We start from the raw sequence: 14,447 nt of genomic DNA on the forward strand, positions 1-14,447 counted from the left end.
ACTGGTACAAGTCACAACCTATACAAACTTATACAAATCCTCCTCTGCAATTCTTGTCCATTCTTTTGTTGAAAAATCTGTCAAGGATTCATGTGGTGCACTGGAAGAATTCTTTTGGTTTTCATTTCTGGACATTAGTCCAGGCCTCAGATTACACCTCTGCTATTCTTCACACTAGTTTTATCTTGGCCCCAATGTCTTCTTTGGTCCTATATATTCTTGATGATATTTTATCTATTACATCCCATGTGCAAATCATCATTGTTCTTATGACCACCATGTATCTATCCACACATGTGATCTTGGGATCACCTGAAATTATGAATCTTCTGAGACTATGATGTCTCATGGTTCACAGCCATGTGATTTTGATCATTTTTATTCTGCATAAATATACATTTATTAGACTGTATAGAATTCATAATGCAATTTATGAATTATGAATCTAAAATTTTTTCTATTGTTAATGTACCTAATAGCATTTACTTTTTCCTTCCTTTCCCCCCAATTTTTTAAGTTTGGCATATATTAATTTTTTATCACATGCTCTATTTTTGGAATTTTTTAGTCTGTTTCATTAGTTGGTCTATTTTTAGTCAAGTGGCGGGCACTTTTAACTCTTGTCATTATATAATACATTTTAAAATCTAATAGTCTGCCTCCCTTCTATCATCACCCTATCAATCAACAAATGGTATTCATTTATCTTTTTTTCCAGTGCCACTTTTTCCAGGTTTACAAAATGCTCCATTGGGATTTTGACAGATATTCTTTGGATAATTTATTTTTATAACCAACCATGAATGTAGTGTCTCCATCTATTCAACTCTTGAAAGTTCTGTTTCCTCTGATACAGGTTTTTGTGTCTCATATAGGACTGACCTTAAATATTTTTGTTTCTACTATGTATAGAAATTATTAATATAATTACTAGTATGCCCTCTCCTATATGCTGGTATATAGTATTTCCAACAGTAAACTAAACACAAATGATTACTAGGCATCTTTTCTAGGAATATTAGGAAAGATATTAAAAAACTTGAGCCTAGAAGTGAATAACCAGGGTTTTGAAGAGAACAAAAACTTGCTAAATGGTGAAGAGTTTCAAGGAAGTGGAGATGATAAATGATAAGTTATCATTTATTAAAAGTGTCAACTATGTGCCAGACACAATGCTAAGAGTTGGGGATACAAGAAAAGCAAAAGATAGTCCCTGTTCTCAAGAAGCTCATAATCTAAGCAGGGAGAGACAACAGGCAAATAGCTATGTTTAAAAACAATATATACAGGATAAAACTCAGGGAAAGGCACCAAGTGGGACCTTAGCTGAGAATGAGAGTGAAGGAAGGTTTAGTTTGGAGAAGATTTGAAAAAGGACGTAATCTGTCTAGAAGAATTTGATAGACTTTCATGTTTGCTCTCAGAGGCCAGAACGAGGGATAATAACTGAATGTTGCAGAGGTAGTTCTAGACTTCATGTAAAGAGGAAATTCTTAAAGATTAGCACTATTTGAAGGTATTAGAATGGGTTGCATGGAGAATTAGTGGCTTTCTTTTCATTACAGACCTTCAGCTGAAGATTAAATGATCACTTGTCAGGAACAATATAGAGAGAATTCTTGGTCAGGTATAGAGTAGATGAGATGATTTTTTTCAACTCAGAGAATCTGTGAATCTGTGATTATCAAAAAGCAGATACTGATATTGGATAAATAGGACTTTGTTGTCAATAAATATCTCAAGATTAATGAATGTAGGAAACATATGCCAAATGTAGTCCTCTCTGATGTTCTTCTATTCATTTCTTCAGCCAAGCTCACTGTTCATCTTGCAGCCTCTTTCCAACATGGATATACTGATGGAGTCATTCAATGGGTTGCCCTTTCAATGGCACATCATAATACAATCTTCATTCACTAGAGGTTTTTCCTATTTGGATTATTGGTTCAGTCTCTTGATGGAGCCTCTATAGTGTTCTAGAACTGATGCAATTGGCATGAAATAATCCCAAGAGGTTTTGCTTTGCTTTTAAATCAAATCATAAAAAATTTTTAAGTCATTTTTTTTATAACTAAAAATACAAGCATACATAATCTGTTGTGACTTCCGCATAATCAGACTCATAGAGATTTATAATTCGGGAAGGGGAAATTTGCTCGCTCCAGTTCTACAGGGAGACATAAATTCATATGGCCACCTTACATCCAACTTTGTCAGGGATGAAAATGTCAGAATGTCAGAATGAGAAAGGCATAAAACCACATGAACTTCACAGGCTCCTTTCCAGTTTCCATTCTTGAGGTAGCCAAAAAGCATGTTATGTTGCAAAGGAAATCTTAACTTGCACTCCTAAAGAAATTCAACCACTGAATGGTTACAGAACAGTGAATCTAACCCAAGGATAGAATGATACATGGACAAAATATTTAATTTCGATAAGCTGGAAAGGTCCTCCTTAACCCCCCCTCCCCAATGTACTTTCCATTTTGGTTCCCAAGATGCCTGGAACTCTTTTAATAGGAAATGAAGTTTCTTATCTTAATGAGGGGTAAAAATTCAAATAAAATTCCAAGAAGGAATGCAGTACCTTAATTTCATACTAAGACATATATGCTTGCTATCAGGACCTTTCTTGGGAGGTTTTGATAAAAGAAGTAAAAAGACCAAAGAGTACCACATAAAAAGTAGGGCATGGGAAGAGGGCATAAGTTACTCTATGAAGGTGACTAAAAGGCACAAGTAGGGAAGATTCGGAGCATTGAATGTTACAGAATTTAGCCAGGTAGGAAGTTCTTCTGCCTGAGCAAACCTGGATAAAGATTGGCTATATCGTCTGAAAATAGGGACAAATAGGCTGAGACAACAAAGAGATTCTAGAATCAGAGGCTTGTTTCCAACTTCTTTCATTCTTTATGGCTATAGGAGAATATTAGAGTTTGTTCAGTTCTTAGATAATCATTCTTCAGGTGACAGGTACAAAAGCATTGCTTGCTTTGCATATATTTGTTTCCTGTTTTGTTTGTAACCTTGAAGGTAGGGGCCGTCTTTTGCTTCTTTTTGTATCCCCAGAGCTTAGCATGACATCTAGCACACAGTAGGTGCTGAATCAATATTTATTGAATTGGGTGGTAATGGAGGCAGAAAGAATATCTACCTTATAATCCCTGTAGATGGCAAGGAACAGCTTCTAACCAGTTCCAAGAACCAAGTGAGAGGTCAATAAACTTGTTATTTTCAAGGATTAAGATTTTTAAAAATCATTTCTACACTTTTTTTCAAAGTTAAAAATGGGAAGCTTTTAGCAACCTAACAAGACTAAGAATAATTGGGCTTAAAACAGCTTGAAGGCACTCAACAGTACTTAAATTACTCCTTAAAAAAATCAAAGGATATATTTTAACCCCAACATATTTGTTTTAGTAAACTAATACTTTCAATAACATGGACAGACTGCTGAAGCCAAATCGCTCCAGATCAAATCCCAAGGATGGAGAACAATATTTATCTTTTTTGTTCTCCCATGACAAATGCTTCTCAGAACCTCTATTTTCTACCCACTTAGGGGACTAGGGAAGCTTTTGTGGCCCATGTGGGGCTCCACTTGACAAATAAACTGGGGATAGTCAAACGCAAAGTGGTTTTCCTCTCTCCAGAACTTGAGACACTTTCTGTTGACCAGAAAAACAAAGACCAATAACACTGACCACTTCCATCTGCAGTGCCACAAAGCACTTGCCAGCATACAAGCCCAGAGGAATAAATTAGCCTATCAAATGTCATTTTTCTTATATTTAAAAATTCAGACTTGCCTCATCTTGGAGGAATGCTGGAACAGACTTGCTCATCCTTTTGAGTTTTTCGGGATGTGCAAATTGGTTATCAGGATGTGAAGGCACTGTGGAAACTAAAGAGTAGCAGGTCTGTTTTCAAAATATTCTTACCATTTTTAGGCAGCAACATTTCGTTCAAGTTAAAATCAACCATTTCAATAAAGACAGATGTGCTTGTTCAGAGACTAAAGGAACAGAGGTCTACATGCAGGAACAGGATGAAATTACATGCAGTGTTGATAAATTATATATAGATAATCTCACAAGGAGTTGAACCAAAACCAAATGAAAAATAGTATAAAATATTAAATTCAAAGACCACTGGACTTAAGTCAGGGGATATGGGCTCTGCCAGTCACCGGTTGTGTGACTTTGGGTAAGTCATATTCCCTCTCTAGACTTCAATTTCCTCAGCTTGAAATTTTAGATGTTTGAACACAATTATCTTCAAAATCTCTTCCAGGTCTATATTTGTGGAACTGGACCTGGATTTAGTAGAGTTTTTCCAATGCAAATTGATATTTAATTATCACATATGTATATTAATTTACATACATTACACACAATTAATTCATCATAATAGAGCAGGCTCACATTTGGTTCTTATAGAATTTGCATTGCAATTTATTAGTTCGCCTCCCTGAGATACACTATACATTTCAAACATGCTACAGGCTGAGAAACTATTTCATGTGGATTGTCTGAATCTTCTAACATAATTCAGTTCTAAAAGCCCTCCTGCCCTTAAATGCCTAAGGATTTAATCTATCTTATTTGTGTGTGTTTTTTCCATAAAACCAACTCCTAGTATTATTTATTAGTTCAGTGGTTCTCTTTCAATTTTATTAATTTATCCTTTGAATGTCTACAGATTTAAATATAAATGTATTGATATTCTTTAAGGGAAATAGCAATAACTGCATAAACATATATAGCACCTTCAAACTGACAAAGCACTTTACATATATTATTTTACTTGACTCTCAAAAGAGCCTTGTGAATTAAGTCCTATAAATATTATCTTCTTCATTTTACAGCTGAAGAAACTGAGGCTAAGAGAGTTGCTCAAGGCTATATAGTTTTTAATAGTTTGAGGTGGGATTAGGACCCAGGGTTGCCTGACTCTAAGTCTAGTGCTTTCTCTCTAAAGCCCCATAGCCTCTCAGGAAAAGATGGAAGTGGGAGAAGTGATTGCTCTTTTGTAGCTCAACATGGGAAAGCTAGTTTCCTGACAATGGTTCACTCAGAACTACAGAAAAGGGTTAATTAAATTGTTTTTTTCTTTCTTCAAAGAATCAAGGTTTCTGTGCCAATTATCAGGCACTGAGCCAAAACCTGTGGAGAAGCACTCAAGGCCAAGGAGACCTGTCCAAACAGCTTACTGAGAAAACCCAAGGAAATCCCTGAGCCTGAAAATGCTGCCCAAATACTCCTAGATTGGATCATAAGATACTTAATAGTTATGTCAAATTCCCAATTTTAAAGATTTACAGATAAAAACTATGGGCTCCTCTCTTCATACTTTAAATCTTTTGCTACCACAAACCACAGCATTTATATCATTGGCACATAGTTTTAAATAGAATGAATTTAGTAGGAGAAGTCCTGGATTCAAATTCTTTGAACTTGCTACTTCCTGTATATAGGTCACAGAACCTCTCTGGACCATAGTTCCTCTTTTATAAAATAATTAAAACCTCTAAAATCCATTCCAGCTCTAAATTTATAATCCTATAACATCAGATTAAAATAGTCAAGTAGACTCAGGTTGTATTTCATGACACCAACACAAAAAAACCCTCAAACTGAGCCTTAGCTTTTAATAATGTACCCTTAAACAATGTATAATAAGGGATAAATTTAAAAATCAGATTTTAATGGCTATTTCACTAGAGTTTATTTTCATTATTATTATATAATTTTCATATTATTATATAATGTTTCTCCTAAGTTATTATTATAAAATGTAACTTCTAACTAATGTAATTATGTAAAGTATCTTCTAACTAATGTGGGGATACAGAAGTATAACTAGTAGACAAGAAAATTAGGAGAGATTCAAGGCTAGACTAGTTGGTCTCTGGAGTCTGTTCTATGTCTGATCTTTTCTAATGGAAGGTAGTAGCTTCGCTTACATGAAGGGTCCACTTATTGTTAGGCTGGAATGGTACCTACTTTGCTAAAATTCCATTTTATATAAATCCCATGGGAACTTTGCTGACTTTCACATGAGTTTGGGCTCCCTGAAATCAGAAAATGGCTCTGCTCAGATCCTGAAAACTCTTTTGTTTGTATATCACATGGCCTAAAATAAGTTTCTAAATCAGCCCTATTTCTCTTTCTTACATATTAAAAAAAAAAAGCAGCATAGAATTAATGGATTTAGGACGAAGTTAATAGACTTGAGAGTCAGAAAACCATGAGTTTAAGGAGAGGTTTCTTTCCATTCTAACTGTGTGACCTTGGGGCAAATTTGAGTAATGCTCTTTGTACTACACCTCCCTACTTCACAAGGCTGATGCCAAATTCAAATGAGCTAATACAGGTAAAATGCTTGTGTGATCCTACAAGGTCATGTAAATGCCTGATTCTTTTCTTCTTGCTCAGAATTTAAATATTGCAATTACATCCCAGTCAACTGATTTTTTAACAGGGAGCTAAAAGTTGAATCCTGTGTAGACAGATATTGAGCTATTAGTTTAGATATAATAAGGAGTGGCTGCTGAGCACATAACATGTGTTGGAAGCAATTTGTGAACCAGAGCCTGGACCTGCTTTCCCAGGGGCTGACATTCTACTTCCATTTACAGAGAAGCATAAGTACCTGAGCTCACACATGACTCCAGCCTCTGCTTTCTTCAAGTGTTCAATCAATTAAGTAATTATGGGGGGACGGGGAAATGCCCATTATTTCACCTTCTAGGCCAAATGTTATTTGAGGCAAGAGCCAAAAAGAGGAAATGAAATGCCTTATCACAGACATTTCAAAAGACAGTTGGAAAAGCCAAACATCTGCTGGCAAGAGGCTGCATTTTCACACACCACCCCCAATTGGAGACAGAGCCCCCAGAAGGGCTCAGGGCCTGGGCTTCCTTCCCTCCTTTTCCTCTTCTAGTTTTTTGTCATGTCATAAGCTGAAGCAGAGGAAACAGAACCTTCAGCTCAGGGTTGGCAGGAAAATTGAATAGGCCAACCTTTGATTTCTGGCTTGAACTAAAGCTGACATCCCATCAAGCGCGGCTCAAGTGAATAGCCAGTCTACATGGAGATGCCAAGTCTTAATGTAGGAACATTTATTTGCATCCTAGTGCGTACAGAATACTATGCTATGTGCTGAAGGAGAGTCAAAGTTCCCATGATAAGATAGTCTTATCTAGTTTCAACTTTATGATTAGTTTATCTAGCCACCATACTAATTAGGGTTAGGAGGTCTTTGGGGAGGATAGTTGAGAGGCAGCATGGTGAGGGGGAATCAAAAGACTTGTATCACATCCTGGCTTTGCCATCTTTAAGATTCTGGGAAAGTCTTATTTGCCTTATGAACTTTCAACTCCTCATCTCTCTTTAAGATGGTGTAATACTACTTTCTCCACCATGTCTATCTTACAGGGTGGTTGTGAAAAGAGCATTTTAAAAAGTGTTTAAAAATCTAAAGGAATTTAACTATTATTTACAGTTCTGAATAACTACTTTGCTAGTTGGATGGTGGTCATTGGCTTTACCATTTATGTTTGTTTTCATGAGATCATAGACCTAGAGCTGGAAAAGAACTCAAAGGTTCAACTCCTTGTTTTATAGAAGAGAATCCTGAGATCCAGAGAGGTTAACTGACTTATGCACAGGCTATAAAAGGAAGAGATGAGATTCAAACCAAGGTCTCCTACCTTCCAAATCCAGCACTTTCTGCATATCACTGCATTAGTGCACCAAATATCAGGTATTTCCATTCAAATTTAACTTCTTTTTTTTTTTTAATCAAAGTGATCAAGGACAAATGAGAACTACAAGCTAGAATTATACACAATATACAGATGTTTACATATGCCTCTAAACATAAATCTAATCCCATGTTTACATATGAATTGGAAGTATCTCTTTCATGTTAAAGACTCATACAAAAAGGGTCAAATTATTCATTCTATAGTCTGACACAAAAGTATAAGAAATCTACAGCTGATGGTTATTATTGAAAGATGGTTGTACCAGGTGTTAGGAATACTGGGTTTCAGTCTTGACTCTGCCAGTGACTAGCTATGTGACTGTGGGACAGTCATTTCACCTCAGTTTTCCTTGGAGGTTGGAATTTATGATCTCTAAGGTACCCTTCCAATGTTTTAACACTCTATGTTATGAAGGGAGTTTCTAAATCAGAGATTCTTAACGTGGGGTCCATAGTTTATGAAAAATTGCTGAGGAGCATATGAATTTGATTTTTAAAATATTTTTATAATGATTTAAAAAAATTGGCTTCCTTTGCAATCCTATATACTTTGTTTTATGGATTTTAAAACATTACTTTAAGGTGCTTCAGGGCAGCTACAGGGTACGGTAGATAGAGCACCAGACCTCGAGTTAGGAAGATCTGAATTTCAAATCTGGCTTCAGACACATACTAGCTGTGTGACCCTGGGAAAGTCACTTTACCCTATTTATCTCAGTTTCCTCATCTGTCAAATGAGCTAGAGAAGGAAATGGCAAACCACTCCAATATCTTTGCCAAGAAAACCCCAAATGGGGTCATGAAGGGTGGGACACGACTGAAACAAATGAACAACAAAAAGAGGTTCAAGACCAAAATAAAAAAAGAGAGAGAAAACAAAAAACCACAGGTTAAGAAGCTGATTCTAGAACAGTCTGTGTTCTAATAGTCAGCATTCTAAGGTTCCTTCCAGTTCCAACATTCTATGAACATGCAGCATTAAACAGAGTCTTTTTAACTGTAAGCAGGTCACCTAGACCATTCTACCCTATGGGGCTCAGGGACTATCAAATATGCTCCTGAAAAGGCAAACATCCCTCAACATTAACACATTTTTTTCCCTTTATAAACCCTACCCTCAAAATGAAGTAAGCATTAATATCTGCTAGACAGCCATTTCATGCTTGCAGTTCAGACCCTGACAATGAAATAGTTTTGTGAGCAGCGGATATTTAGTGACAAATACATAGCATTATTAATGGAGTTAGTTATTTTAATAGAGCTAGGCATTTAATATGGTGCCAAGGTTCTACTCTTTGAGGTGTTTGCTGTTAGGGTCCAGCTACTCACTTTCTGGTATGTATTCATTTGTAGTTTGTTGATCTGTTTTCTGATCTGCTCAGAAGAGCAACATTGAGAATAACATTTTAACAAAATGATTAAAAACACATGAAAAGAAAATAAGACAAAATATCTACAATTGAGACTAAGAACTCTTGATAGAATCAGAGATCATGTTCCCCAGGGTAATTCCTCATGGAATATTTTAGACCATTTCTGACCTTGGAGAAATCTGTAAAATAACCGACCTATAAACAAATCTTCATAACTGGTAAAAAAAATGTCAATCAAGTGGAAATAGGCATGAGGAGGCTCTTGCTTCAATGTAGAGGGGAACAGCATGACTCAGCAGAAAGGATACTCAATCAGGATCCAGGAGACCTGGATTCCAGTCTCCACCCTTTCACTAAGAAAGCTATGTGACCTTTGAGCAAATCATATGAACTTTTTAAATGTCAATGTTGTCCTCATCTGTAAAATGGAGATATGGCTACTGCTTGCCCTACCTGATTGTTTTAAGAATAAAATAAGAATTAGTCAAGTACCTTTAAAAAGGTATCAGTAGAGCTAAATGTCAGAGATGGAAAATGCTCACATCAGAGTAAAATCAGAATCAAATTCTTTCTGTTTCTCTCTCTGTCTCTTTGTCTCTCTGTCTGTCTCTGTCTCTCTCTGGTGGGGGGAATATCAGAGAAAATTGAGATTGTCCACTAGGTTTGGAAGGGTGGGTTGTCATCTGCAATCAGTCAAGGGAATACCTGTACCAATGACATCATGGATATTTTAAAGTTTGATAGTACTGGGCTTTTAACAATGAATCCTCTTGCTTTGATGTGGCAAGGCTTATAAAGCATATGCTTCTATGATTTAACTCAAAACTGTAGCAGGCAAGCAACAACAATACAGAACCTTCTGTATGAATATAGATTCTATATCAAATTACATTTCTATGCCTTAAAACAATTAAGATTCATTTCAGGTCTTTCTTTTTCCCTGCCCCTGATGAGGTAATGTTATTCAAACTGACTAGAAACTGCACCACATTCTATCACTACCTCTTTCTAAGTCTAAAATCTATATTCATCTTTAGACTAGACAATCTTCTAGACTGCTGATGCTTCAAAGCAGAGGTTCTTAACTTAGGGTTCTTGGATCCCTAAAGAGTCTACTAGATTTCAGGGAGCTTATGGGGGAATGGGGAAACTACATCTTTATTTAAATTAAACTCTAAAAAAATTAATAAACTAACCTCTAATTGAAATTTAGCATTTCCTTCAATTATGTATTTAAAAACATTCTCCTAGGAAGGATCCCTGGGCTTTACCAGACTGCCAAAGGCATCAGCAACAAACAAAAAGGGTTTAAAAATCAAGTCCCTTCATTTTCAAGAGGTTCTGAGCTTTCAGTAATCCCGGTTTCATCGATGTGCTAGGGTAACTGGAAAAATCACATTTTGCTTTCCTCACCACAGCCCTATAAAGGAGGTGGTGCCAGTCTCATTAGCCCCATTGTACAGATAAAAAAACAAGGTCAGAGAAGGGAAAGGATTTGCTCTGTTCCTACTTTACCCTAATCCTCAGATAGCCCTAGTACAATGGTAGCTAAATAAATGTATGAATAATTCACTCACAGAACCAGTCCCACCCAAACACAACTCCTCACTGGCTCCAGAGGCTCTCGGGTTTTCAATGTCACCAAGGCAGAATCAAGGCGAGCATCACAGAATACAATTTCCATTTTTTTTAAGCCCCCCACCCCCGCCTTCTCAGTCGAGACATTTATTCTTAAAGAGTTTCTCACCAACCCGATGGAATTGACATCAGGAGCATTTGGCATAAGACCAGTCATAGAGAAAGCAAAAAAATCACCCCAAATCCAGGTTACTTGGGCATTTCTGCTCACAGGAGGCTCTTATACCTGCCAAGAGCCAGTGTCACCATGGCTGCTGTCAGAGGGACCCCCAGAGCCTAAGCCAGGCATGCAAAGACAGATAAGATATTTACCATCTTCAGCACTACGTACTAAGTCTTCTGGCAGAGAATCTACTTTGCCTTGATCTGTGCAGGAGAAAGTAACACGCGGTTAATAATATGCAGCTCAGGGAGGCGGACGGTTCATCGGCTGCCCCCCGAGGAGTTAGCAGAAATTACTCAGGATGGAGCGAGGGGACTGAAGGCAGGCTAGAGGACCAAACAAGATGTCTTCCCCCCAAATACTTCCCCTCTGGATTAGCCACTCAAGCCGGTGCCACGGCAGGAGTCCCCGTCTCAGAGCCGATGCAGTTTACATCAGTACAATGCTGCAAAATGACTCCCAAGGGTTAATGCAAAACAAGCAACGGCCCCAGCAGCAGCAGCAAGCACAGGACTGGAACGCTCGCTCTCCGTTAAAATGAACAAAGAAAAAGAGAAAATGCTGGTCATGACTAACACCTTCCCAAACCCACGGCCCATGACAAATATTTGTGTGTACGCATCATCCTTTCCACAAGCCTTGGGAAGGCAAGCAAAGGGACCTCGCTTGGGGACCAGCTGCTAAGTGGAATTTTGGCAGGCTGCACTGAGAATGGGGTATCAGGATTTGGAATGGAGCGTGCAGGGATACCAGGCAGTTTGAATATGATTTTGGTTTAACCCTAAATGTCCCTGAATGCTTTAAAACGGAAATGGCCATCAGAGAGAAAGACAGTTTTTCAAATGTTAGAATAATCAATCCCTTGGCTTCGTGTGCTCCTATATGCTGATAATAAAAGGAGTTGGGGAGGGGGGGGCTTCCTGGCCACTAAAGTTGTAGCCCAAAGAAATGGGCTGCCTTGGGAAGCATGGAGCTCTCAGTCTCTTGGACTCAGTCCAGCAGAGACCACCTGTTGTAAAGCTTGTAGAGAAGATTCCTGCGTTGGGTGAGCCAATCTCTACCAGGCTCTCTAAGATTCTTTAGGTGGTTGACACTGAAATCTGAGTCAGGCAGATGAGTTTCATACATCTGTGATGCTCCAGATGGAGGCAGCTGTTTGATGGGGAGGATGTTGCTTTTAGTCTTACTATTGATTTTACTAACGGAGAGGCAGACAGGATAAAGACTCTGGAAGAGACAATGGTTATTTGACAACTGGGTGAATTTGACACGGTTTGGCACTTGGAGTGACCCTTTGCTGGTAGAGCACAGTGAACATAAACTCTTACTGAGATTTAAGCAAAAGGAGCAGCCAGGCTTCCCAAATTTGTCTAAGGGATATCTGAGCCCCCTTTATAATTACTACGCTCTTTGTAAGTGCTCAAGAAATACTTAGTGACTGGTGCACTAGTCAAAGGAGCACATGCTCATGGCAATATGATCCATAGCCATTGGGAGGCAGGGGAAGCCTGGCTAATCATTCTTTGATTCACTAAGATTTATGTTCAAATAGAAGACAAAGCGTGGGATGGGCAGGAGAGGACAAAAAATAAAGACTTTAGAAAAAAGGTCTCTGAGACCAGGAACTGGATCTCCATCTCCGTGTTATGCAATAATGGCATGGCACCCAATAAAAGGGCCTTGGGCCACATGCTCACTCCACACTATAAGGAAAAACAGAGGTGCAAGTGGGAAAAACTGTAGATGGGGAGTCGAGGCCAGGGTTTGCATCTAGACTCTGCCACTTATTGGCTGTATTACCTTGGGTCACTTACATCATAACTTCCCTGAGATTTGGTTTTCTCAGGGTAAAGTATGAAAAATAATACTGCTCTGAAGAGGTGGCATACTATAGTGGACAGAGAGTTGGCCTGGGAGTCATGAAGACCTGTGCTCAAGTCCTGTCTTTGACACATATTGCCTGTGTGGCCCTGAGCCAGTTATCAGGCTCTCCGTGCTCCCAGGCAACTCTCTGAGACTCTAAGGAGCAAGGAAAGTGCTTAACTGCAGAGTTCTGAGATCATAGCTCGAAAATAGATATAGATATATAGATATATGTATATATATATATCCCAATCTGTCTCACAAGGTGGTCAAAAGGGGACTGCTTTGTAAATAGGGATGTGATATATACTACCATTATTTTTTAATTAAAAATTTTAATTTGGTAGTGATTAAATAAGTGCTCAAACTAAGATGCTTGAAGAGTCAATGGTGACTAGTGGAAAAAGACCTTCACAGAGATCTGGGTTAGAATCTCTTTTCTGCTGCTATATTATGTGATCATGGACAGGTCACTTCACCTGACTCAGCCTCAGTTTCTTTTGGAAAATGAGGTCAGATAAAACAAGAGACCTCAAAAATTTCTTTCAGATCTAAATCCCAGGTTTCTACAATACCATTCAAGAAAACCAAAAAGATTCTAGAGGCCCATCCCCATGCTGTTATTTCATAAGCAAAGCTTCAGCCATCTTTGGGTGAGCTTCATGAAAGTCACTTTGCCAGTTCCCACTGGCAAGGTTAGTCTACCCTGCTAAACCCAAGTTAGGGGCTGCTGTGTGGAACTCCATTTAGCTGGGCCAAAGCCTAGCACTTAAGCATGTGGAAGCTCAGATGAGGCATGAGCAGCAGGGCAAGCTTTATCCTCACTTGATGTGTTTGATGGAATGTCCTCTAGGCTTTGGGAAGGCACTTTCCTATCAGCATCCCTTTTCAAAGCCTTCAAAACAGCCTTTGATTCATCTTCTGAACCTGTTATGAGACAAAAATGGTGAAACACTGCCCAATAGCTTCCCTTACCACCACTGACTTAAGGCATCAATTAATGCTTAAATTAAAGATGGATGGGTTACGTACTGAAAAATATTAAGCCCCTTTTGTCCATTATTATGCTAAGGAATGCCAAGTTCCTATAAGAAAGAAATTTTTTCCCTATGAAGAATGGAGGGGGATTGTTGGAGCTTTTTTTAGTTATAGGTAGGTCTAATTAGTGCAAATGGTGACCCCCTGAAGTTTTCACATTATTCAAATTCACACTGCATATTTCTATTGGAATGAAACCAATGGCCATATTTCACATAATTATAATGTATATAATCTATATTTGTATTATTATATAATATACATGTTATATATATTATAACATTACATATTATATTTATAATACAACATAATAAAATTTCTAGGGCAGCTAGGTGGCACAGTGGATAGAGTGCAGGGCCTGGAGTCAGGGAGATTAATTTTTGTGATTTCAAATCTGGTCTCAAATATGTGACCCTGGGCAAGTCATTTAACTGTTTGCCTCAGTTTCTTCATCTATAAAGTGAATTAGAGGGGGAAATGGCAAGTCACTCCTGTATCTTTACTGAGAACACCCTAAGTGGGGTCATGAAGAGTCTAACACAACTGAAACAACTGAACAGCAATATCAAATACATGTGGCTTCAAGGGATTTATTCTTTGTA

At 38.0% G+C, this 14,447-nt stretch overlaps 1 protein-coding gene across 2 annotated transcripts in view; it reads right to left on the reverse strand.

Moving 5' to 3' along the window:
• The window catches only part of SYTL2 (synaptotagmin like 2), a 105,719-nt gene that overhangs the window by 20,613 nt on the left and 70,659 nt on the right, over nucleotides 1–14,447 (reverse strand). Inside the window, exons 8-11 of one of the 2 annotated variants that reach the window (XM_044668199.1) lie at nucleotides 13,633–13,734; nucleotides 11,094–11,147; nucleotides 9,100–9,144; nucleotides 3,810–3,904 (exon numbers count right to left, since the gene is read on the reverse strand). In XM_044668199.1, the coding sequence (XP_044524134.1) occupies nucleotides 3,810–3,904; nucleotides 9,100–9,144; nucleotides 11,094–11,147; nucleotides 13,633–13,734 (296 nt within the window). The remainder of the gene's footprint in view (nucleotides 1–3,809; nucleotides 3,905–9,099; nucleotides 9,145–11,093; nucleotides 11,148–13,632; nucleotides 13,735–14,447) is intronic. The other variant, XM_044668200.1, reaches the window with a different exon arrangement.

This window comes from Gracilinanus agilis, chromosome 3 (genome assembly GCF_016433145.1).
Source record: "Gracilinanus agilis isolate LMUSP501 chromosome 3, AgileGrace, whole genome shotgun sequence".
Lineage (NCBI taxonomy): Eukaryota > Metazoa > Chordata > Mammalia > Didelphimorphia > Didelphidae > Gracilinanus > Gracilinanus agilis.